We start from the raw sequence: 23,713 nt of genomic DNA on the forward strand, positions 1-23,713 counted from the left end.
TACATAAGTTACAAATAATTGTAAATAAACTAAAAGCTGTAAAAATCGAACTTCTCGAAACTTTTCAAGTGGGAGCAATTATTGCTAAACTTCCTGGTTCTTGGAAATGATATAGGAAGAAGATTCTTCACAATTTTGAAGACTTTTCTTTGGAAGATATACAAAAATATCTTCGTATTGAGGAAGAATCAAGGGGCAAGAGATAAAATTGAAAATTCTTATGAAGGCCCTTCAAAGGCTAATGACGTGGACAATGTGGACAACTCCAACAAATTTTAAAAAAAAAAAAAAAAAATTTCTAGGTCCTAGAAAGGATCGAGGAAAGTTCAAAAACAAAGCCAAAGGACCTTGCTATGTTTATGAAAAATCGGGACACTATACCAAGAATTGTAGACATAGGAAACAACAAAAGAAGGAATGACAAGTGAACTCCGTTGATGAGATTATCGCCACGGTGAGCGAAGTCAGTGCAATCCAAGGCAAAGTTCCGAGCTGGTGGTACGATACATGCGCTATAATTCATGTATGTTAGGATAAGTCTCTCTTCAAAACCTATCATGATATTGAAGACAATCAAGAGATACAAATGGGAAATGAAGGAATATCAAAAGTGATTGACAAAGGAAATGTGAAACTCATTTTCTCTTCGGGAAAGAATTATCACTTTGACAAATGTCTTGCATGTACCGGAAATGAATAGAAATTTAGCAAGTGATGTACTCTTGGAAAAACCTGGAATTAAATCTGTTTTTGAATCTAAAAAGCTTGTATTAACCCATAATGGGCACTTTGTTGGAAATGACTATTCCACTAAAGGAATGGTCAAACTATGTACTATTGAGGATAACTCAAATAAAGTTAAATCTTTTGCGTATGTTACTGATTCATTTAATTTATGACATGGTAGATTAGCACATATAGGAGTTAATACTATGAAAATAATAATTAAATGTGGCTTAATACAATGTGAAATTGACAATTTGGAAAAATGTGAAACATTTGTTAAATAAAAAATGATTAATAAGCCATTTCATAGCGTAGTAAGAATAACAAGACTACTTGAACTTATTCATTCCGACATATGTGAATTGAATGGAACGTTAACTAGAGGCGATAATAGATATTTTATTACTTTTATTGATGATTGTTCTAGATATACCTATGTGTACTTATTAAAACATAAGGATGAAGCCTTTAGTGCCTTTAAGACTCATAAGATTGAAGTTGAAAATCAATTAGGAAAAAAATTAAAGACTTTAAGAAGTGATAGACGTGGGGAATATTTTTCTAATGAATTTAACATATTTTGTGAATAAAATGGAATAATACATCAATTTTCTGCACTTAGAACACCGGAACAAAAATGGATTAGCAGAAAGAAAGAATATAACTCTTTTAGAAATGATAAATGCAATGTTGTTAAATTTTGAATTACTCCTTAACCTATGGGGTGAAGCCTTACTTAGTACTTGTCATTTAACAAATAGGATTCCTAAAAAAAGAATAAAATTTCTCCATATAAAATTTGGAAAAATAGAAAACCAGTTATCAGTTATTTTGAAGTGTGGAGGTACCTTGCATATTGTAAGAATATGGATCCTAAGAGAACCAAGTTAGGTACTAGAGGTATTAAATGTGCTTCTGTGGGATATGCTCTCAACAGCAAAGCCTATAGATTATTAAATCTAGAAACGGATATTATAATAGAATCAAGAGATGTGGAATTCTTCGAGAATGTAATTGTAGCTAGAAAATCTGAAAATAATGATAACGATATTTCAATCTTTAGAAGCTCACTAGAAGAGACATCCATAAAGAATGTTGAAATTCAACCTCGAAAAAGTAAAAGAACTAGAAAAGAAAATAACTTAGGATCAGATGAAATAGATCCCCAAATTATTTCCTTTTACTGAGTAGAAGGAGATAGGAATGATGTTGTAAAAACAATTTCATTTGTTCTTCGAGTGGAAAGTGATTCTAGGACTTATAAGGAAGCGGTGCAATCTAGAGATTGCATGTTCTGGAAAGAAGCCATAAACAACGAAATGGATTCTATTATTTCAAATAACACTTAGGAAATAGTTGACTTGCTAGCAGGATCTAAGACTATTGGTTGCAAGTGGGTGTTTAGGAAGAAATACAATCCCGATGGATCACTTAATACCTACAAGGCTATATTAGTGGCTAAATGATATCGTCAAAGAGAAGGAATTGATTACTTTGATACGTATGCACCCGTAGCCAGGATAACCTCGATCAGGATCTTATTTGCGTTAGCATCCATTTATGATCTACATGTTCATCAAATGGAAGTCAAGACGACGTTCCTAAATGGAGATCTCGAAGAAGAGGTTTATATGGAACAACTAGAAGGGTTCGTTCTATCGGGAGATGAACATAAAGTGTGCAAATTAATTAAATCCTTATATGAACTAAAGCAAGCTCCCAAAAAGTGGCATGAGAAATTTGACTCTAAAATAATGTCAAATGGATTTAATAACAATTCGGTAGATAAATGCCTCTACAAGAAAGTGAATGAAAATATATTCACGTTATTATGTCTATATGTTGATGATATGCTAATCATTAGCAATAATATAGACGGGATCAAAGAAACAAAATTGTTTCTATCCTCTACTTTCAAAATGAAGGATCTTGGAGAAGTTGATACTATCCTTGGTATCAAAGTTAAAAGGGATAGTAGGGGTTTTACATTAAGCTAATCACACTATGTTGATAATGTGATAAACAAATTCAAACATTTGAATGTTAAGGAGGCTAACACTCCTGTAGATCCAAATATTAAATTAATAAAAAATGGAGGTAGAGCAATTGCACAAATAGAATACGCAAGTGCAATTGGAAGTCTTATGTACACATCACAATATACAAGACCTGATATAGCATTTGTTGTAAGTAAACTAAGTTGGTTTACTAGCAATCCAAGTTTAGAACATTGGAAGGCTATCGGTAGGGTTCTTGGTTACCTAAAGAATATAAAAAAATTTGGGCTACAATATATGAAATTTCCTAAAATCTTGGAAGGATACACCGATACAAGTTGGATATCGAGTGCGGGAGAGAATAAATCTACTTCAGGTTGGATATTCACTCTTAGAGGTGGTGCAGTTTCTTGGAAGTCTAAGAAACAAACTTGTATTACTCATTCGATTATGGAATCGGAGTTTGTAGTATTGGCCGAAACCGGAAAAGAAACTGAGTGGCTAAGAGATTTATTATATGAAATACCTTTAGATATAAAGGATATTTCTTCTATACCTATCTTGTGTGATAGTCAAGTCACTTTAGCTCGAGCATATAACTAAGTATATAATGGAAAGTCTAGACACATGAGTCTAAGACACGAATATGTAAGGAAATTAATCAAACATGGAGTAATTTCTCTTACATTTGTTAAGTCTATGAAACCTCTCACAAAAGAGTTAGTGAGATCAACATCAAGTAAAATGAGATTAAAACTCCTCAAATAGATCCTCCAGTAACAGCAACCTCACCAAAATATACTAAACTAGTATACACATAGGTTCAAGAGGTAACAACAAGTCATTCGATAAGTGGATGGATTCATCAGTATTTAATATATTTAATACTATCTTTGAAAAATAGTGTTGGTTGTTACTGTTAGAGGTATGAGTTAAAATAAACTCTTAATGAAGTTCAGTACGAAGTACAAGTATCTGTAAAAGTAAAAAGATACTGAAAGAACTTCACCTATATAAACTTCGAGGTGGTGCCGCTTTATTAGAGAGTTGGAGTTTTCTCTTTTTAAAAGTTCAATGAAATAAGATTAGTACAAGACCATATTAGCACTAAGCGAGTTAGAAGAACTAGTGAAAAGCTTAACACTTGTGTGTGTGATTTAATCGGTATTGTCACAAAGAATAACTGATTCAAGGTACATTAGCCACCTGGAATTCTAATAATACTTTATAAGATTTACACTACGAATAGATTCAAATATAAAGATATCTAACTCTTATACATAAGTGTTGATATTTGATTATATGATTAAAATAGATTTTGAACAAGTGGGGAATTATTGGAAATTTATTTGTTGTTCAAAATCAAAAGAAAAAAAGAAGAAAAAGGGGGCTTAACCATGCGACCGCAAGGATTAAGCCTATGCAGTCACATGAGGTCCTCCCAAGCGAGACTATAACCATGCGACTACATGGCTATAGCCCATGCGGTCACATGGTTATAAAAAACTAAACGTTACCGTTTTTTATTCAAATTTGGTGACTTTTCACCAGTTTCTTACACCATTTCATAGGAACTTATCAAGGCCTATGAATAGGTGATCCAAGTGCAAGAAAAATAATATTGAGTTCCATTAAAATTTATTCCCAAATACACTTCCAATAATGAGAAAATTTATCATATAATCCTTCTATTTTTCACTTGTTCATTGTGAAGAAACACATTTGCTTTTTGGTGTTCTTCTTGTCAATGTTTGTTTAATCCTACAAACTATTTGCCGAAAATCCTTAAAAAGCATTGGAAATGAGGCAAATAACGTTTGAGGACAGCGAGATTAATTTCGTGTTCAAACCTACATTGATATACTTTTATAATTTTCTTCTCCATTGCCATTATTTTTTGCAACAATATATAATTCCATTTCACAAAAGGTAGGTCATTTTAGTCTTAGCCAAATTCCCTCATTCTCTCGTATACCCATTGTATCTCTTTTTATTGTCGATTTGAATGTCAGAGTATAAACGATCATCGGATTTTTTTCTCAATTGGTGTCCTTTGCACCCTAACATGGTGTTTCCATGTTCATGTGATGCTTACACAAGGGCGAGTTTGTCGGGATTCTATTGGCCACATGTCCATCAAATTTTGATGTCAAAAGATTTCTTCTTATTTTTCCCCAAAAGGAAATGATATGATAATTTCTTCAATTTTACTCCAGTTACATGAAGTTTGATATTGTTTTGATATTACAGTTTTTTCTGTATTGATTTTAACAACACTTGAAACAATCAAATGCCATAGATTGACTTAGTGTACACAAAGATTGTACAAGTAGTTTAATTCTAATTTCTTTTTGTGTTTCATGCGCATGAGTGATCTATCCATCCAAAATATTGAGACATAAACACTAGTCATATCTAGTTTCTAGATATTTGTCTGATCCGCAACCACAAAAATTACGTGACCGAAAATACACTAAGAGTATGTTGCATGAACATCTTCATTCACTACACATCAAATACAAGAGCACATTAGGACATCAATTTTCGAAAGTGTGATGTGTAGAGTTATGGATTTCGTGTTAACGATAGTAATGCAATCATACTCTAAATATATCGACTACGTGTAGACTATAAATTGATTAAATGTTAAATAAAATCAATAAAATTCTATTTATAGTTTTCATCATGTTTTATATTACGTACTAAACATATTGTCTTAAATTTTGATTGATTTTTTGATCAACTCTTGAGGGCTCTTTGGGAAGTCCCCGTTTAGCTAATGTTTATAAATTATTTATAATCAATCAAATCACTTATCATTCATAAATTTTATAAAATTCACAAATACTATTCACTTATTACCGATTCATATATATTTATTTATAATTTAAAATAATTGTAAAAAACTCCCAAACATGCTTGTGCTGCTTTTTCTAGTGTTAGGGTTGCTTTGTAGGGGTATCGTCTACAGAACATAAGTATGCGATTCGTGCAGTAGCAGCCGTATTGATCAATCAAAGGGTAGAAAATTCATAAACGCGTCGTCCATAGAACAAGCGATTTATGGGTTTGCAACTGTACGATGTTTAATTGGTGCTTTGCTTGTGTGTCCAGTAAAGCAGCAGTAATGCAATCATAATCTCACACAAAAGTATTTAAATCTTTCCACCAGCTTCTTTTCATTATTATTACTGTAATCAAATTCCTTATCCTCTAAAAAATTCTCATTCTCTGTTTTTCCTGCTGATTACGGTTGGTCTTGAATTCCCTGTTTCGTATTAATATTAAACGTCTGCTTGTATCTTATACTGGTCTTTATATTTATGATTTTGTTCTGTTTTTTAGAGGATATAATTTTTCGTAGCACTGGCTATAGGTTACATTGCGCAGTAATTTTTTCTTCGTGTTGATTGTAAATTGCTTTCAACGTTCGCAAATGCTTGTACAATTGTACCTTATCATGTATTGGGAACTAATTTTCACAAGAGAAAGCTTTTGGAAGATAATTTCATTTTTTTTCCCGTTGACCCATTTCGGAAAATTAGTCACAATTTCTTTTTGTTAAAATAGAAAATTTGATCGGAAGTGATAATCTTTAGATCTATAAATGATTTGTTGCATATTGATTTCATTACTACGCAAAATTCATGTTTTGAGACCGAATTTTATTCTATTTGGGATAGAAAGTGTAAGGGTCTAGATTTCTTCTCAATGATCTTTGTATTAGAGTGAAAATTATGCCAATTGCTATATTTTGGATGCTTCAGGGCGAGTAATTACTTTTTATTGTATTATTTTAAGCTTTTTGATAAATTTTATAGATATTGAAAGAGGGCCACTCATGAATAATTATAATTATTAATAAAGAGAAGTTATGTATTTCATAACGTGATGAGAAAATGAAAGCTGAAGTATCAGAATGGATATCCATGAATAAAACCCTGTTATTTTTATGCACTTGGTACACTTGTAAGTATGGTGATTCATATTTAACTCCAACAATGTAAACAAAAAAGAATGCTTAGTAGAAAATAACTCTGTGAGTTCTTTGAAGGTAATTTTTGGTCTCTTTGATGAGATGTAAATGTCATTCACATTTTAAATTGCTGACCTGTGGTCAAGGTAGTTCAATTAAGTTTATGCAGATCGTGGGGGACAAGTATTAGTGTCTTTCATAGGATTCAATTCAAAGGGGTTTTATGTAATTCATACTTTTTTCTTGTCAGTAAGAAAAATATGAATTACTAGAATAACATTCCATAGATAGAGGTCTGTAGAGGAAAAGAACAGATAAACGACTTATGGCTTGGACTAAATGATGTAGCTTTTTACTTTCCGTTTATGCGAATTAAACTATAAATAAGATGAAATATGTTATTGTATTAGATGCTTTATAATTTTCATTTAATGATTCTTGTTTTTGGAGTTGTTTCACTGAGGCAGAATAACATTTCCCCTTCCACCATCTTTGTTCTTTCTTTACTTTGTGATCTTCACGAATTAGGCTGAAGGTTCCTTCAGTTTCTACCTCATCAAACTGGCATCAATAATAAAGTTTTCAATCACTAGGATTGGTCTTAGATTACTGTATAAAGTGTTTCCCAAGTTCACTTTTTTCATATATCTGCACCACTTGATTTTTTAGTTCCTTTTCCGGCCTTTTACAGCTTCAAGATCATTTCAAGAAAGATACTTTCATATGGCAATTCTTGAAGATAACCAGGAGCATGGGTGGATAGAAAAAGTGAAATCAGAAGGTTCTGTACCGCTGCTTGAGCCAGGTCACTGTCCAAATGGTTGGGCTTCTCCTCCCGGAGATGTTTTCAAGGTTAGAGGGCCAGAATACTTAAAGACAAAGGCTAAGATTCCTGGTGGTGATTATCTTCTTAAGCCTCTTGGTTTTGACTGGATTAAAGGACCAACCAAGATTTCAGAGCTCTTAAATAGTACAAAAAGTCGTGTTAGGAGAGCTCTCGATGATGAAATTTCTAAGGATTGTAAAAAGCCTTTCATTTGGGCTTTCAATTTGCAAGTCCCAAGCAAGGAAAACTATAGTGCTGTTGCTTATTTTGTGGGTATGGAGCCAATACCTGAGGGCTCTTTGATGGATCAATTCCTAAAAGGGGATGACGGATTCAGGAATTCAAGATTAAAATTGATAGCCAACATTGTCAAAGGCCCTTGGATTGTGAGAAAAGCAGTTGGAGAGCAGGCTATCTGCATTATCGGCCGAGCAGTTACTTGCAAGTATTGTTTAGGAGAAAACTTTATCGAAGTTGATATAGATATTGGATCTTCAGTGGTTGCAAATGCAATTGTTCATCTTGCATTTGGTTACATAACAATGCTTACTGTTGACTTAGCTTTTCTTCTTGAGGGCCAAACCGAATCAGAGCTTCCAGAACAAATCTTAGGAGCCGTTAGATTTTCTGAGCTCAATACTGCTTCAGCAAGGCAAGTTGAACTGCATTCTGAGAAGAGCACAGAGAATTTGCAGTCATCACTTCCAACAAGATTTTGGAAATCACTTGGTCAGGGCTTCTCCCATCTTATTAAGCCAGGTGGTCAAGAAAGTGATTCCAACTCCCATGCAGCATATGTCAATGGGGATGTTGATAACAAAAGTATTGCAGATGTCAGCAAGTTATAGGTATTGCTTTTTTAAAACAATTAAATTCCCGACGAAAAAGTAACATTATTTTAGCTTTCAGGCTCCTAGGTGTATTAAGTTACTAGTGAATTTGCTTCCAGCTTGAAGTAATTACTGCATTTTTCTTCTTTAAGTAGGACATCATTGCTAGTAGTTGGTGATGAACTGATAGTGACCAACAACAACAAACTAAACCTTATTTTAAATAAATTTGGGATCAGATGCTTGAAATGTAAGATACCATAATATCAGATCTTATAAAACCCATCATGCCTAGTTAATTGTCATACGCCTGCCTCTCTCTCTCTGTGCCCCCTAACTCGTATTATGTGAATCACAAAACTCTTGTAGGAGGGAGCTTCCTTAGTTCTACACAAGATGTTTCTCAACAACAGTAGTTGAGCTTCTCTCAGTTTATCTTAAATTGATGTCTTGTCCACTAGTTAATATATATTCATTTAATACGTTATCCATTATAGTATACATGCGCACCCATCTAGTGCCTAAATTATCAAAAGCTGCAATTTGAGGAAGTTTTAGTACCCTCTCAAATAGTTGTGGTAAATTGATGTGCTGTTTTCATTTTAGACGAGCTTACTTTGACTTTCAACTGGTACAAGATTATCTTTCCCAGTTTGTCGGTAATATTAATCTCAAATACTTTAAACTTGAATATGTATCTCGGAAGATCTAAATTTGGTTCTGTTCTGTTAATATCAACTTTGCTTATTACCTGATGGTTTGTTTTTCATTCATTATTTCTCCCGGAATGTTTTGAAATAAAATGTAATGTCACGAAGAGCACTATCTCTTCAATTTTACAAATCAATCTGAAGCAGATAATATTTCCTTTTCTTCCTTTCTTGCATTTTGAGATTTTTTCTTGTGCTATCCTTTAGAGTTGTTTTGAATTTTTGGCTATGTTATCCCTGTATTTGTTCCCAATGACCTTGGCTAAAAAGTTCCCCAGGCTTCAAAAACTTCAGTCTGAATCCTTCAAACTTAGCAACCACATCTTGTTGTAATAATAAAAATCTTATCACATACTTTACAGTTGGACAAGTCATAATAGAACCTCTTTTTACATAAATTATTATACAGTAGAAAAATTATGGACTTGCAGCTCCCACGCAATTGAAAATTTCCTGTATCTTGACCTAAGAACCCCTATTACTATCTGTGTTTATGCATATGCTATACATGAGGCTAATATTACTTTAAACTTCCTTCCTCTTGTACGTTGCAACTCCCGTAGAAATCAAGAGAGCCAACTGCCCCTCCCTCATCCCCAAGAAGAGATGGAAACATGCATTATAGAAAGGGTCAATGAAGGGAAGGGGGGCCCCACGGAAATTTGAGAAATTATTTTTTGTGTGAATTTTTATATTTTTATAATTTTGAACTTTTTTTTTTTTATATATTATATTTTATGTTTCTAAAAAAGAAATATTGTTAGTTAAGCCCCTATTTGACAGCCTTTTTTTCTTTTTCTTTTTTTAATGTAAAATGAGTTTTTAAATAGTAAATTTGTGAAAAATGTGTGATTAAAAAGTAAGAAAAACTTTTAGGTTTACGTGAAAAATATTTTATTGTGAGAATGTATGATTTAAAATGAGTTTGGGAATAAAGGAGTTTTAAAAGAATGGTTGTCAAACTGGGGCTAAATTAGGCTCCCACTAGACCTCAGTCCTGGTTCCGCCACTGGAAAGGGTGTACGCCTCTTGGTGTAAGTTATTTATTTATTTTAATTTTTTCACTTGTATAGTGTTCAAATCTGGTCAATTACTTTTACTGGGATTTAATGTTTTTGAGCCCCTTTGTGCATTTTCTTTCATACTATGAGAAGGGATTAATTAGTTTGTCACCTGCAGGTCCTTGTCGCCACATATATCACATTTGATTCCCATTAGAAGAGATTAATACATTACTTTGCAGTTCTTCGAAGTGCATATTGAACCTTGAGCTTCCGGATTGCAAGTTGTACTTGCTTCATGTATATTTATTGTGGTATAAATTGGAATGAACTGCCCATCCGAGAGCAGCAATATATCTCCTGTTTTTAGCATGAGTCTTGCGATTTCAACATTAGTTATTCACACACTCACCGTGTCTATGTTTATTGTACAAGATCAGTACAAATGACAATGGAATTGCATCCTCTAATGAATTCTGTACATGTTTTCCTTTTGATGTTTCCCTTCTTTTCTCTTTGTTTCAAAGAGAGGAAGCATGTAGTGCAACTTTTTTCTTCTATGCTTTCAACTCTGTGTGTAGTTGGGGGTACGTTGGAGAGATATTTACTATAAAGTTGTTTGCAACCCCTTGAGATTGAGAGCTAATTTACTTGTACATCCAGAAGAGTTATAGTAGTGGGAAAGCTAGATTTGCCTCCATTGTTTCTCTTTCGTTCAGCTTTGAGCTTAGCTTCGACTATTTGAAGAATTGATTTTCCCCAGGTAACCGAATACTTTTGTATGTAAATATTGCATATTTGATTTCATCCAGGGGTTACAGATTGACCATAGAACCATGTTCAATAAGTGGAATGCATTAGCTATTTGTTCTCACGTTGGACAATAAGGGTTGGAGAATGGCAATCAAAAGACTTGACAATATAACGAACTGTGTTTGAATTTTTTTCCTACTAATTTATCTAGTCTTCCTTACTAAACATGTAATGTGTACTACTATAGTACACATCGATAGATTCAAGGGCATGTCAGCTGGAGCTCCCGGTTTTCCTTATTCGAGAGAGCAAATGCTCGAGACTGAAGAACAATGCCATAATAAGATGTACAAACACACCAGCCAGACACCCTATTATAAATGACTCCAGAGCCAGTTTTGAGATCAGAAATCAAAGCTACAAAAGGCTGATCAAAGGCTGTTATATGGTTGAATTGTAATCAAGAGATATTGGGTCTCAAATTGGTTCAATTGATGGCCAAATTAGCCTAGAAACTGCTATTCATTAGCTGCCGTATAATGTACATTTCGAGGGCTAACACCGGCCTTTAATTAGGGTAAAGCGAACATTGTACAGTGTACGTGTAACTAAGAATGGATTCAAGTAACTTGTCGTAGATTGCAACGAAGGGGTGCTAATAATCTTCAGGAACATCATTTTACTCGGTAAGGTTATGGGGAACCTTACAAATGTTTCATTGTTCGTCGAATTAATAAAAGCCACCTTACTCCGCTTAGTCCAAAGGTCGTTTCTTTACTATTTCAGCCCCCAATAGAAATAAATCATGAAAAAAAATATAAATTTAACTGAAAACCAACATCAAAATCACTTGAATGGAACTTAAATTACAAATGAATGCCCAATACATGATCCGAAGCAGGTCCATAGTTGTCCTTTCCCACCTCCGCCTCAAAATCAGGACCTTAATCCAAACTTATATCCAAAAAATAAACGCATTCACAGAGAGAGAGAGAGAGAGAGAGAGAGAACATTATGCAGCAGAAACAACCACTCTATAAAGTTTAGCTATCAAACAAGATTTACAAACTCAATATCCCCAATGCTGAACAGCAAGAAAGAGGAGAGAAGGGGGAGAAGGATACACTGTTCCTGTTGATAAACACGTGATCAAATGCACATATTTATTGAAACTAAATCCAAATATGGCACAGAAACAGCCCACTCCCTCAGGCTCAAGCAATCAAAAATGTTGTATAGATTCATTTTGCTCACGGCCGACTAGCTAGTCTGCACCTAGGCAAAGTACTCCTTCCTCGGTACATGTCTAATACGACAACCTTTTTCATTTTCCTAGTGGAAAAATTTACTACACTTGATTAAGGCAATATTGTTGCTGCATTATAGGTCTTTCTTATGCCAAAATATCTATAAACATGATGGGGATGTCTCAGGGAGCTCCCATTTATCTCTTCATGTATTAGAGGCTGTTACGGTTCACCTATTCTAGAAGGATCAAGAAGAATGGGGAAGCAGCTGGAGAATAACTAATTTCTGTTTTAAAGGCAAGTGGGAAAACTAAATCAGTTAGGGAAATGTCATAAATAGACGTGAGAAGAAGGGGAGAGGCAGGCAAATTGATAGAGAGTGAGAGGGCAGTTAGATGATAATAGAGGATTGGCACCAAGTTTATAGAAACGATATATTAGCCAATAAAGTATTAAACACCTTAACCTAAGATGAAAGAAGGCATCTGTTATCATTCCTTTTTTCTGTAATCTTTCCCAGTATTGAATCAAAGTTTGTTTATTCATATATTCTATTCTAAATTTATCCAGTAGGAACCTATCAAATTGGTATCTAAGCGGTTCTCCTGATGGCACAAAAGATGGCACAAAAGAAGGCGGACAACGGGATGGATCTCATACAAAAGGAATGATAACAGATTCTTATTAAAGGCTTGTGACTATCAACTAATTGCCCTCTCACTCTCTATTAATTTGCTTGCCTCTCCCTTTCTTCCCACGTCTATTTATGACATTTCCCTAACTGATTTAGTTTACCCACTTGCCTTTAAAACATAAATTAGTTACTCTCCAGCTGATTCTCCGTTCTTCTTGATCCTTCTAGAATAGGTGAACCGTAACAGCCTCTAATACATGAAGAGATAAATGGGAGCTCCCTGAGACATCCCCATCATGTTTATAGATATTTTGGCATAAGAAAGACCTATAATGCAGCAACAATATTGCCTTAATCAAGTGTAGTAAATTTTTCCACTAGCAAGAAAAAATAAAGTTAGCAGTTGACCGACACCGACGTGACTCCAATTGGCCGAAGGGGATTTGTTCTATGTTATGCTCGGACTTTATCGCCTTCACTCCTTGGCAAACAGGCCAAATGAGAACCTCAGGCCTTAGTATTCTGGTTTGTCTGAAGTTATGAAACGTATAGGTCCGGTGGCATATCGTTTGAAGCTACCCACTTCCGCCACAATAAACCCTATTTTTCACAATTCACAGCTGAAAAAGACCCTGGGACATAAGGTTAGCCAATCAACTGTTTCTCCCCATCTCAGGGCCAACCTCGAGTAGGTGGTAGAACCCAAACAAGTCTTGGAAATACGTCAAGCACCTCTAGGAAAGGAAGTATTAATTCTTTGGAAGAACCTACCGGTGTCTGAGGCTTCTTGGGAATCAGTAAACTCCATTTTAGAACACTTTCCCGACTTCCACCTTGAGGACAAGGTGTCTTTGGAAATTGGGGGTATTGTTAGGCCTCCGATACTGTCCACTTATTTTACAAGGATCAAGAAGAATAGAGAAGCAGCTGAAGGGTAAGTAATTCCTGTTTTAAAGGCAAGTGGGAAAACTAAATCAGATAGAGAAACGTTATAAATAGACGTGGGAAGAAGGGGAGAGGCGGGCAAATTGATAGACAGTGAGAGGGCAGTTAGTTGATAGTTACAAGCCTTTCATATGCATCTGTTATCATTCCTTTTTTCTGTAATCTTTCCCAGTATTCAATCAAATTTTGTTTATCATACTCTGTTCTAAATTTGTCCCGTAGGAACCTATAAGTGGCTTAGAAAAAATCATTAAAAATACTACTGAAATATTTTATAACCACTCAGTAAAGAGTATCTGCAATCAAATAACAATAATAATGATAGTAGCTAGATTTGAGGGCACATCATTCAATTTTGTTGGATGATCCTTTGGTAACTACGTGACAAATTGAATGAAGTGGACAAGCAGACCACAAACATGTGGAATGAGGCTAGTTTATGATTATAACACTGTTTCAACAATGGGGCTCTAAATGCCTCTAGGTAATTGTAATCATAAAAATAAAAAGTGTTTAACAGTCTTTTGTTATTTAGCTTGAGAAGAAAATAAAAAACAGTTAAAGAATTAGAAAAATGGAAAAACGATTATCAGATTCCTCTAATCACATGTAGTTTGATAATGAAAGCTCAACTTTACAAAGAATATTTTGACTTATTGCTTTATTTCTCTTAAGTTATCCATTTGCATAAAAAAATTCATGAAGGAATTATTTGACGTGTGACAAATTCCTCATGTCTGAAAAGAAAAGATCAATAGCAAATGAATTTCCCTCATCCTATATCCAACTGTTCATAATTGAGGAAATTAAGATTGTAAAAAATTGGTACACGAGCACAATGGCTGCTAAGTTTAGGACCAAGATTCAACAAATTGGAGAAGCTTCTAAACACATCTTAAAGAGGAGTGAAAAATGAAGGTTACCAGTGACTCCTCCTTATAGTTTCATAAGATACTTGACATTCATGCTAATCTGAAAAGCAGTAAAAGCAGCCTCCCAGAAGAGTCACCTTATCATAGCAATAGCTAAATGACCAGATAAATCCGAAGAATTTAAGTATAAATGCAAAATAAAGAGCAATATTTCTCTCGAAAGCTAGACAGTATCTGTACTGACTTCTGGCAATGTGCTCATCTGCAAGGTTCTATCATTCCCCGAAGATATGAAACGCACAGACGGCATGGAAGGATCTGTCACCGATTCGATCTCGAGAAAGCTGAAATCATATGTACCAGACTTTTTCAAGCTAAAAATAAGTACAAGCATGATCCACCCCAGCATAGATACCGCCCAATAATTGTTCATTCCATGGATCAAACCCCAGGCGATAGAATATCCACAAATGATTCCTGACAAATGACCAAGGAAACTCGCTTGGGGAACAATTATAGAGGTAAAAATGAGGGATTCAAATGGGGCAAAACTGATGGGAAGTGACAGAAATCCAAAAAGATCCAATTTAGACGAGGGCTGTTTCACTGACAAAATTGTCATCCACCCAAAAACAACACATGAATACCCAACTGCGGTCACTCTCCTAAAGTAGTCTATCTTGAACTTTTGGATCAAAACATGGTACAACCCGAGAACTAGCATTCCCGATAAAACAACCAATACCAGTGAATAATGAAGATAATACTCCAAACCAAGACCCATATGGCCTAACTGCTCAATGATCCCGAGGCTCCAAAGAGCACTCATATTGAAAACAAGATGAAGAACACTAATATGTGATAAAGCCGATGTTATTATCCTCCAGTGGTGACCTTCCACTGCAGTATCATAACTCAAGCCCACATTTGAATACCCAATGTTCTTCTTCTGTATATAGAACCATATTGCACTACATAATCCTATTATACAACTTGTAGCTGGCTTTTCCCATATCTCATAAAGTAATGGTTTCCCCATCTAGACCAATCCAAACACTCTGCAATGGAATTTCAAACTTTAATTTCCAAAAACTTATGACTTGATATAGTCAAATACACACTTGGATCAATCTAAAGGCTCAATTGGTTTCACTTTGAAGTATGTGAAGCAACACACAGCATAAATCAATAGAACCCACTTCAAGATATCCCTAAATCAACCCAGCCAGATCTGATACAATCTATTGCCGTTCAAAATGCCACTAAAAATTGAGAATTGTACAATACACCCAATTACTAAATATTAAACTGAATGGGTTACTCAGAGATCCAATAATCAGCTATTAAATGCAGATAATTGTAGAAAATTCCTGGAAGCCCATCAAGTAACAGAGTTCAAAATCACTGAGAAGGATGATTGCGGATGAACAATGAAGAAGGATTACCTGATTTCAGGGACAAATAAATGGAATAATTTAGGGTGGGGATGGTGAAACAGGGGTTCGCCCAAAATTTATATTCTTTAGGGAAAAAAAATAAAGAAAAAGAGGGAAATGAATGAATATTCGGTTTTAATTTTTATTTAATAATTTAATCCCATTAATTATAAGGAAAACTGCTCCCTTTGCTCCCAAACTATAAGTATGGGTAGAATATTGTTTCTATTTTTATTTTTAAATTTATACTTTATTTTATTTTTTAAAAAATATTGTACATTACTCGTTGTAAACTAGACATTTTTCAAAATATAAAATTTATGTTAGTGAGTAACGTACAACATTTTTCAAAATTCAATGACCAAAACTCGATATTTTAAATTTTAATGAACAATCGAAGACATGGACCTAAGTTTAGTGACCAAAACTCGACATTTTAAATTTTAGAAACCATTCAAAGATATGGATCTAATTTCAGTGACCACTGGAATAATTAATTTACACTAGTACCTACAACATGTCTGTTCATTTCCCAATTTTATTTATTTTATTTATTTTTATTTTTTTTTTTTGGAACTACAACTCAAAAAAATTGTAATCAGAAAAGGCTATAATACTTAGGGATGACAATTTACCTCACCCCATCCCGGTGGGGCTCGCTCTGAATGGGGCAAAAAAATCCCGCCCCAAACGGGTTGGCGGGGCAAGGCTGCCTCGCCCCATGAAGAAAAAAATAAAATTAAAAATAATTTTTTTCTAAACAATTTATCCGTTAAAAATTTATTTTAAATTTGTATTTTATTTTCTAATAATAACATAATTTGAAACTTTCAAAATATAAAAAATTAAAAAAATAATTAATTAAACAGGGCAACAAACTATGCAAAAAGTTGTCCCGTCCCTATCCCATCAAAGTGTTCTGGCCAAGCAGGGCGGGCCCCGAACCCACCCCATTGCCACCACTAATAATACTCTTACTTTTTCTTCGAAATAAGTGCATTTCGAAACAAAACAAAAATGAACAGTAATTTAGTTTTCCATTATTCAATTTTAATTTAATTTTTTTTAGATTACTAACTTCATGTAGTTTTAAATTTTTATTATTCTATCTCCGTTGTCTCCCAAATTATTGAAAATTGCTTTATTGAGAACTATATCGCAATGATTTTTTTGACATAATTACTATGTGATATGCTAATTTACAAACATCAAAGTCTTAATAATAATTAAAAATACTTATTTTAACCTTTAATCTAAAAACATTATTCACAACCTTCATTTTATTATTTTTATTTTCAAAATTTTCTTTAAAATAAAAAGAAAATGACATTTTAGAATGTTGGTTGATAAATTTTTACAAGTTATGACTTTTTTGGGGAATTAAAAATAAAAAGATAAAATTGAATTGTGACATTTTTCACCCTCAGAAATTGTAATGACATCGTGCAACAATCAATACTATAATTAAAAACAGTTAAAAAGCTTGTTTGATTTAGATTTTAAGTCAATTAAAATCAATTTTTTTATCGTTATTTATTATTTCATCTGTTATTTTTGAATTCTTTTCTCACAAGTAGGACTCATTTTATCTCTAACAGTAAAAAATAAATTATCAAAATCCCTACCAAACAAGCACAAAACTAATTTTACTCTTACAACGTTGGAGAACTTCAAATTTAATTTTAGTAAAATATTCTTCTATGAAATTTTAAATTTTAAACCCATAATGTTGAATAGCTTTTAAGTTTAAAAGCAACTTAAAGTTACTTTAGTCAACTAATGTTTCAAACATTTGAATATTTTACTTTTTCTTATGTATAAGTTAAAAAATATTATTAACATTTACCTTTTTATGTATTGGTAAATTTTTAAAACTTGGCCAAATATAGAAGAGGCACGACGAAAGTTAAAATTGTTGTGAAGAAGCAAGTTGTACGTTAGGACATTTTTCAATTATCAATAAAATTAAAATTATTCTATCTAAAATTAGTCAGCGAGACGATTTCTCTTTTTCAGCTTGAACAAATTTTCCTTTTCTTTTATGGGTTTATATTATGTACAATGGAAAATGCACCAGATTGGGGAAACTTGAAGCAATGTTAGTTTTACTTTTTTTTTTTCCCTCTTTGCTTCATTTCTTGGCAAAAAGACCTCCACCATTAATATATTTTACATCTTTTTAGTTTAATTTTTCTCTTTTCTTGAAAGAAATGTTTTCTACTTTTCAAATTTTTGCATTTTGATTTGTGTCCACTCCTTCACATAGTCAATATTATTTTCGATTGTGATTTATGTATATAATGATTTACAAACACAAGATGTGGTGAAATAGATTGAGTCAGAACTTCTTCGAACAAATTTTGACACATCATTTGTATATAAACTATTATATAATTTCATTATGTACAAGTATTATTATTTTTTATTAATAGGGCAAACAAACTTTTTTATTATTTTGGCGAAATAAAAGGCAGACTTGAAAAACAACGAAAGAGGGTTGAACCCAAATAACATATATAATACTTGATTCTAGAATTGATTTGTCGAAATAGAGTGAAGGGTACCATTTTAAATTCTTTAATTTTGATAGTTAAGAATATTGAAGTAAGGGTCTGTTTGGTTGCAAGAATAAAATTTGGATAAAAATAAAACGAATTTCAAGAAATTGAATTGCCTAGAACTTGTTTTACTGAAAATTGTCGATTAAATGTGTTTGATTAATATAATTTTTCATCTAGAAACTATTACAATTTTGGATCTTTTGGTATTCGTTTGATTTTATTTTTCATGAAAATTGTTAATTAAAATGATATAATTTGTTACAATTAGGAGTCGAATTTGTTTCAACTACCAAAAAAAAAAAAAAAAAAAACCACGAAATCCATGAGAAAACCAATTCCTCAAAAAGGTGAAAATGGTGGTTGCCAAGAAAATTTGGCCAATCAAACATACAAAAAGATTAAAAATGAAATTTAATTTCCCACTTCTATGAAAAAATTGTGCAATCAAACAGGGCCTATTTGTATAATTTTCCTGTCCCAAAATTATAAAGGTAATGACACATTTAATCATTTATGAAGATTCTACTTTGTTACGCTATTCAGTACATTGAGAATAATGTTACATTGAGAATTGTCGAAAAAATGAAATTAATTGGTATAATTTTTCTGTCAAAAAATTATAAAGGTAATGAAGCAATTAATCTTTATAAAGATTCTACTTTATTACACTATTCGGTACATTGAGAATAATGTTACCATCGACTTATTAAACTTTGACTTGTCTCAGTTGAATCACAAAAATTCAATTAAATTTCAAGTTGGTCACTGAACTCTAATTTAATTTCAAATTTCGCCACTTCCTTACGTGTCATCTTCAAAATTGATGAGCCACCTAATTGACAACACATCGCAATGATCTTCCTCGTAATTTTTGCCAATTACCACTACGTGACATCAAAAAATGAAACACCGTTTAACCTTCATATCTAATAATATTTTTATTAACCCTTATTTTTAGGATGTCATGTAGCATTTACGTGGTAGATTAGTTATGATATAACTATTAACTTGTCAATTTGAGAATAATAGGTAACCAAATGCAAAAGGGTGATGAAATATGACTTAAACTAGATTAATGACCCAATTGAAATAAATTAAAGCTTTAGTCAATTAAAGTTTGAGAAAATTTATCCATAGATTGGATGGTTAAGTAGATACGAAGATTAAAATTTACAAGAAGTGGAAATAAATATACCAAACTACCAACCGAAGTGAGTAGTGTCCAATAAGCTATTTACTTGATGGAATCCACACCATGGGTGTAACCAAAGCTACCAACCTTACTTGAACACAAAAAATTTCCATCACAGATCAACCAACTTATAAGAAATATATATTTCTTCCATATATATAAAACCTATTCATTTGCATGCAAAGCTAATCATTATATTCAATGGCCTTTTGGAGAAAGAAAAATGGCACCCAAAAAATTCATCCTTCTGTCCTTTCACTATCCATGGGATCAGATAATTATCGAATTTTTCGAGGTCGGGATCGAGAATATTTGCAAGCAAGAAGGGCATTTCTCAGCAGTTATCAGCTTAGTGAAAGCAACAGGTTGAAGAAGAAGATAAAGAGGTTTTTAGAAGGGGCTAGGGAGACAGCCATGGCTGCAGTTGCAAAGAGAAAGAAGATTACTGGAATTAGGGCTTACAAGTTTACACTGACTTGGCCAACTGAATTTGTTATAAGATGCTTTGTTCCAGGAAGGAGATAATTCTCAGGTGAATTATTGAATATTTATATAAATAGACAGGAATTATAATATATACATGCATATTTATGTATACATTTATGTATGCTTGTTATTTTATTTATAAGAAAAGAATTGATATATTTCTACCTTTTATATATATATAAAGGGTTATATTATGATATTGTGTGAGACTTATATATGTTGAGTGCGTGTTTTTTGAGAAGATAATCTTGAATAACATGTTCTGATTATATATACTTTGTATTAAAACATGAGGTTCTATCATAAACGTTCAACATTTGTAAGAAAAGTAGCTCAAACCCCTATATATTGACATATATTTTCATCTTTATTTGACATGGGTTTTATCCTTTAATATACCCAATAAGATGGTAGCTTGTTTGAGCGGATCAATCCTGAAATATGTGTGCTCAATTCTTAGTTTCAAGCGAATCGAGTTGCTCGTTGAAATTTAATGAACTCTAGTACTTTATTAAAACTTGGGGTTCCATATTAAAATGTCAACCTTATTAAGAGAAATAGGTCAAGCCCTTATATATTGATTTATATTTTATCTTTATTCAACGTGATTTATCCCTCAACACTTTGCACATATATATGTGATGTTTTGGAAAAGACTCGTGTTTGAATAAGTAATTTTCCCTCAGTTTTGATAAGAACAAGAAATTTATTATAATGGTGCTTCATCTTAATGATCTCACCATATGGCATCGTCTCGCTAATTGCAACTTTTTGAAAGGTACTCGGGATTTTTAGATGAATGATTAAGTCGTGTGTGTGTATATATATATACATACACACATTCGCAAGGGCAGAGTCAGGAAGATATGTTAGGGTGGGCTGAAAATTAAATTTTTTTCATAAATGCTCTTTACTACTCGAGATTTAGTTTAAAAGGTTACACTCTTCACGCTAATGACAAAATGGATCAAGATATATTTTTAAACATTTATGACAAAATTCTAACAAATATATTTTTAAATGATAAAAGTAAATATAAAGCATATTTCCATTTCGTGGTCGAAATAAATAAATTTTTTAACTCACAAGTATAAATAAGCAATATATGAAAAAATACGATAGAAAAAATTAATTACTTTTAAGCTTAGTCAAACATGTGACATGCTACAATAAGTTATTTATCGTTACTTTAATCAATAAAAATTATTTCTAATATAATAAATTAGTTTGATTATAAATGAACTATTTAAATTTAAATAATTGAACATTGGGTTTGGGTTGGGAATGTAGTTAACTGTGCTAAAAATTAATTTATGGACTGGGCTAAATTTTTATTCTTCTTTATTTCACCATTAATTTGGGTTGAATTTTCCATTTTTTACAAGTCAATTACCTATTGGGCTGGGGCTAGGCTACACCCCACCTCTCCCTCCGTCTCTGCACATTCATAACAATTACTCATTTATCATCCACATATTTCATAGAACTTAGTATTATTCCTTTGTATAAATCATTTATAAATTTTCCAAAGAGACGGTTGACTTGGTTTATTTCAAAATAAACACAATCCAAATCCAGCGCCTCTTCTTGTTGATATTTTGAAATAGACTCCACAGCAACGAACCTTTATTACATGAATGCATACCAAATTTACAGTTATACAGTGCAACCTCTATAAATTAATAGTCTTGAAATTATATAAATTTTATTAAAAGAGGTATTAATTAATCGATAATTATATAGTTTATCAATTTATAGAATGCATTTACATTTCAACGAACATACATTAATCAACTAAAATATCGTTTTATTTTATCTATCTAATCAATTGAATGTGAATTATATAAATGTATTAAATTAAAAATATCATTTGAAAGTTAGTCAAGGTACAATATCAAATACACTCAAGTGATTATTAGAGTAACTTCTTTTTTTTTTTTTTTTTGGTTGACTTAGAAAAAAGGTGGTCATGCTAAATGGCACAAAATATCAAAATTTCCTGATGTGGAGTAGGCTGTTTATCAGTGGTTTCTTCAATACCAAGATCATGCGAATATAACAAGAAAGCTAATCTTGAAAAAAGCAGAAGAGACTGAAAATATTAAACCATGAAGAGACTCTATAATTCAGCTTTTCTCAAGGTTGGTTTGAGAAGTTCAAGTTAGACATGATATTAAGGCCCTACTTGAGCCCCATTATTTTATTATTATTATTATTATTATTATTATTTTTTTGAGGAAAAATGGGTTTTGAAATATTGATTATTTGAATATTGTGTAGTTAAAAAATAGGAAAAATATTTGGGTTTACGTGTAAATTTATTTTATGGGAGAATGTGTGGTTGAAAATGATTTTTATGAAAAATGGAGCTCAAATGTAGGCTAAGTTATTTCGTCGTTTTGAGAAAGTGGATCTATTGATACTAAAGAGCTATGAACCAGCGCAAACTAATCTAGAAAAAATAAATACTTTGTGTGCAATCGATCTTGCAGTCTCAATTGGACAATAAATGTTCAAGTAAAGACAATCATAAACATGAAACAATAATCAAATATTTAGATTACCATGATAGAATGGAGATCAATTACCTATCGGATTATCCTAGTAAAAATGATGCGAGTTCAGAGGCTTCAAGTTTATAAGAAATAATTGTTTACATCACTAAAAATTCTGTTGATAACGAAGTTGAGGATGATACGATAATTCTGGAGCCTTTTATGCGCACTTCAAGAATTTTATTGCAATTCAAGAAGTCAACCCAAAACTTCTAGATGTAATAAGAAAAATTGGAGATGAGATCCACTTAGATTTAAATTTCAAGAAAAAATTAAGTCACAATAATCATATTTTAACAAAATATCATAGTCAATTGTAATTTTGAAAATTATTATTTTATAATATGAACGAGACTTGAGTTATGAAAGAGTTTTCAGAAAAAAGTATTTTATTATTTACCGAAACTGTTAGTTTAGTCATTAGCCCAAGTTAAAGCCATAATATAATATTATATAATAGAGGTTATTAATTTATTGATGTTATTGTGGGCCTGTTTGGGAGCGATTTTTCATCCAAAAATTGATTTTTTGACCGTTATTTCACTATTTCAGCCGTCATATTTGATTTCTTCTCTCACGCGTGGACCTTACTTTTCTCCTAACGGTCAAAAAATGTTATGATAAATCCAACAATACGAGTAATGGATTATTATTGTTGACCTCAAACTTTGTTAAGGGTGATATTCCATTAATTAAAAATGAAAATAATTAATAAAAGATATAAAGATCATTTTCTCTTAATAAAGTTGACATTTTGAAGATGAAACTCCAAATCTTAATATATTTTGAATCACGACATCAATTCATATTTACGACCAAGTAGTAAATGTTATTACTCTTTCATTCGACTCCTCCAATGTTGCAAGGAAGGTTGGTTGAAGACAATATGAGAGACTGAAATTACGGTTACCTTACGTTGTCCGTCAACTCTAAAATCTCAAGAAATTGAAGTGTTTTCCCAATATT

General features: G+C 32.3%; 3 protein-coding genes across 4 annotated transcripts in view; 2 read left to right on the forward strand and 1 right to left on the reverse strand.

The window, feature by feature from the left end:
* Positions 1–5,741: 5,741 nt before the first annotated feature.
* LOC111384338 (protein ENHANCED DISEASE RESISTANCE 2-like) lies at positions 5,742–10,607 on the forward strand. 2 transcript variants are annotated; one of them, XM_023008608.1, is made up of 3 exons: positions 5,742–5,874; positions 7,391–8,373; positions 10,245–10,607. In XM_023008608.1, the coding sequence occupies exon 2, from the start codon at positions 7,423–7,425 to the stop codon at positions 8,371–8,373; it is 951 nt and encodes a 316-aa protein (XP_022864376.1). In that variant the 5' UTR covers positions 5,742–5,874; positions 7,391–7,422; the 3' UTR covers positions 10,245–10,607. The 2 variants fall into 2 exon arrangements, with proteins under 2 accessions (XP_022864376.1, XP_022864375.1); XM_023008607.1 differs by having other exon boundaries at positions 5,745–5,975.
* A 3,789-nt stretch (positions 10,608–14,396) lies between these two features.
* On the reverse strand, positions 14,397–16,066 carry LOC111384352 (RHOMBOID-like protein 13). The gene has a single exon (XM_023008623.1). The coding sequence runs from the start codon at positions 15,554–15,556 to the stop codon at positions 14,741–14,743; it is 816 nt and encodes a 271-aa protein (XP_022864391.1). The 5' UTR covers positions 15,557–16,066; the 3' UTR covers positions 14,397–14,740.
* A 4,840-nt stretch (positions 16,067–20,906) lies between these two features.
* The window catches only part of LOC111384343 (B-box zinc finger protein 24-like), a 6,415-nt gene continuing 3,608 nt past the window's right edge, over positions 20,907–23,713 (forward strand). The window contains exon 1 of the mRNA XM_023008615.1: positions 20,907–20,970. Coding sequence (XP_022864383.1) covers positions 20,907–20,970 — 64 coding nt within the window. The remainder of the gene's footprint in view (positions 20,971–23,713) is intronic.

This window comes from Olea europaea, unplaced genomic scaffold (assembly GCF_002742605.1).
Source record: "Olea europaea var. sylvestris unplaced genomic scaffold, O_europaea_v1 scaffold290, whole genome shotgun sequence".
Classification (NCBI taxonomy): domain Eukaryota; kingdom Viridiplantae; phylum Streptophyta; class Magnoliopsida; order Lamiales; family Oleaceae; genus Olea; species Olea europaea.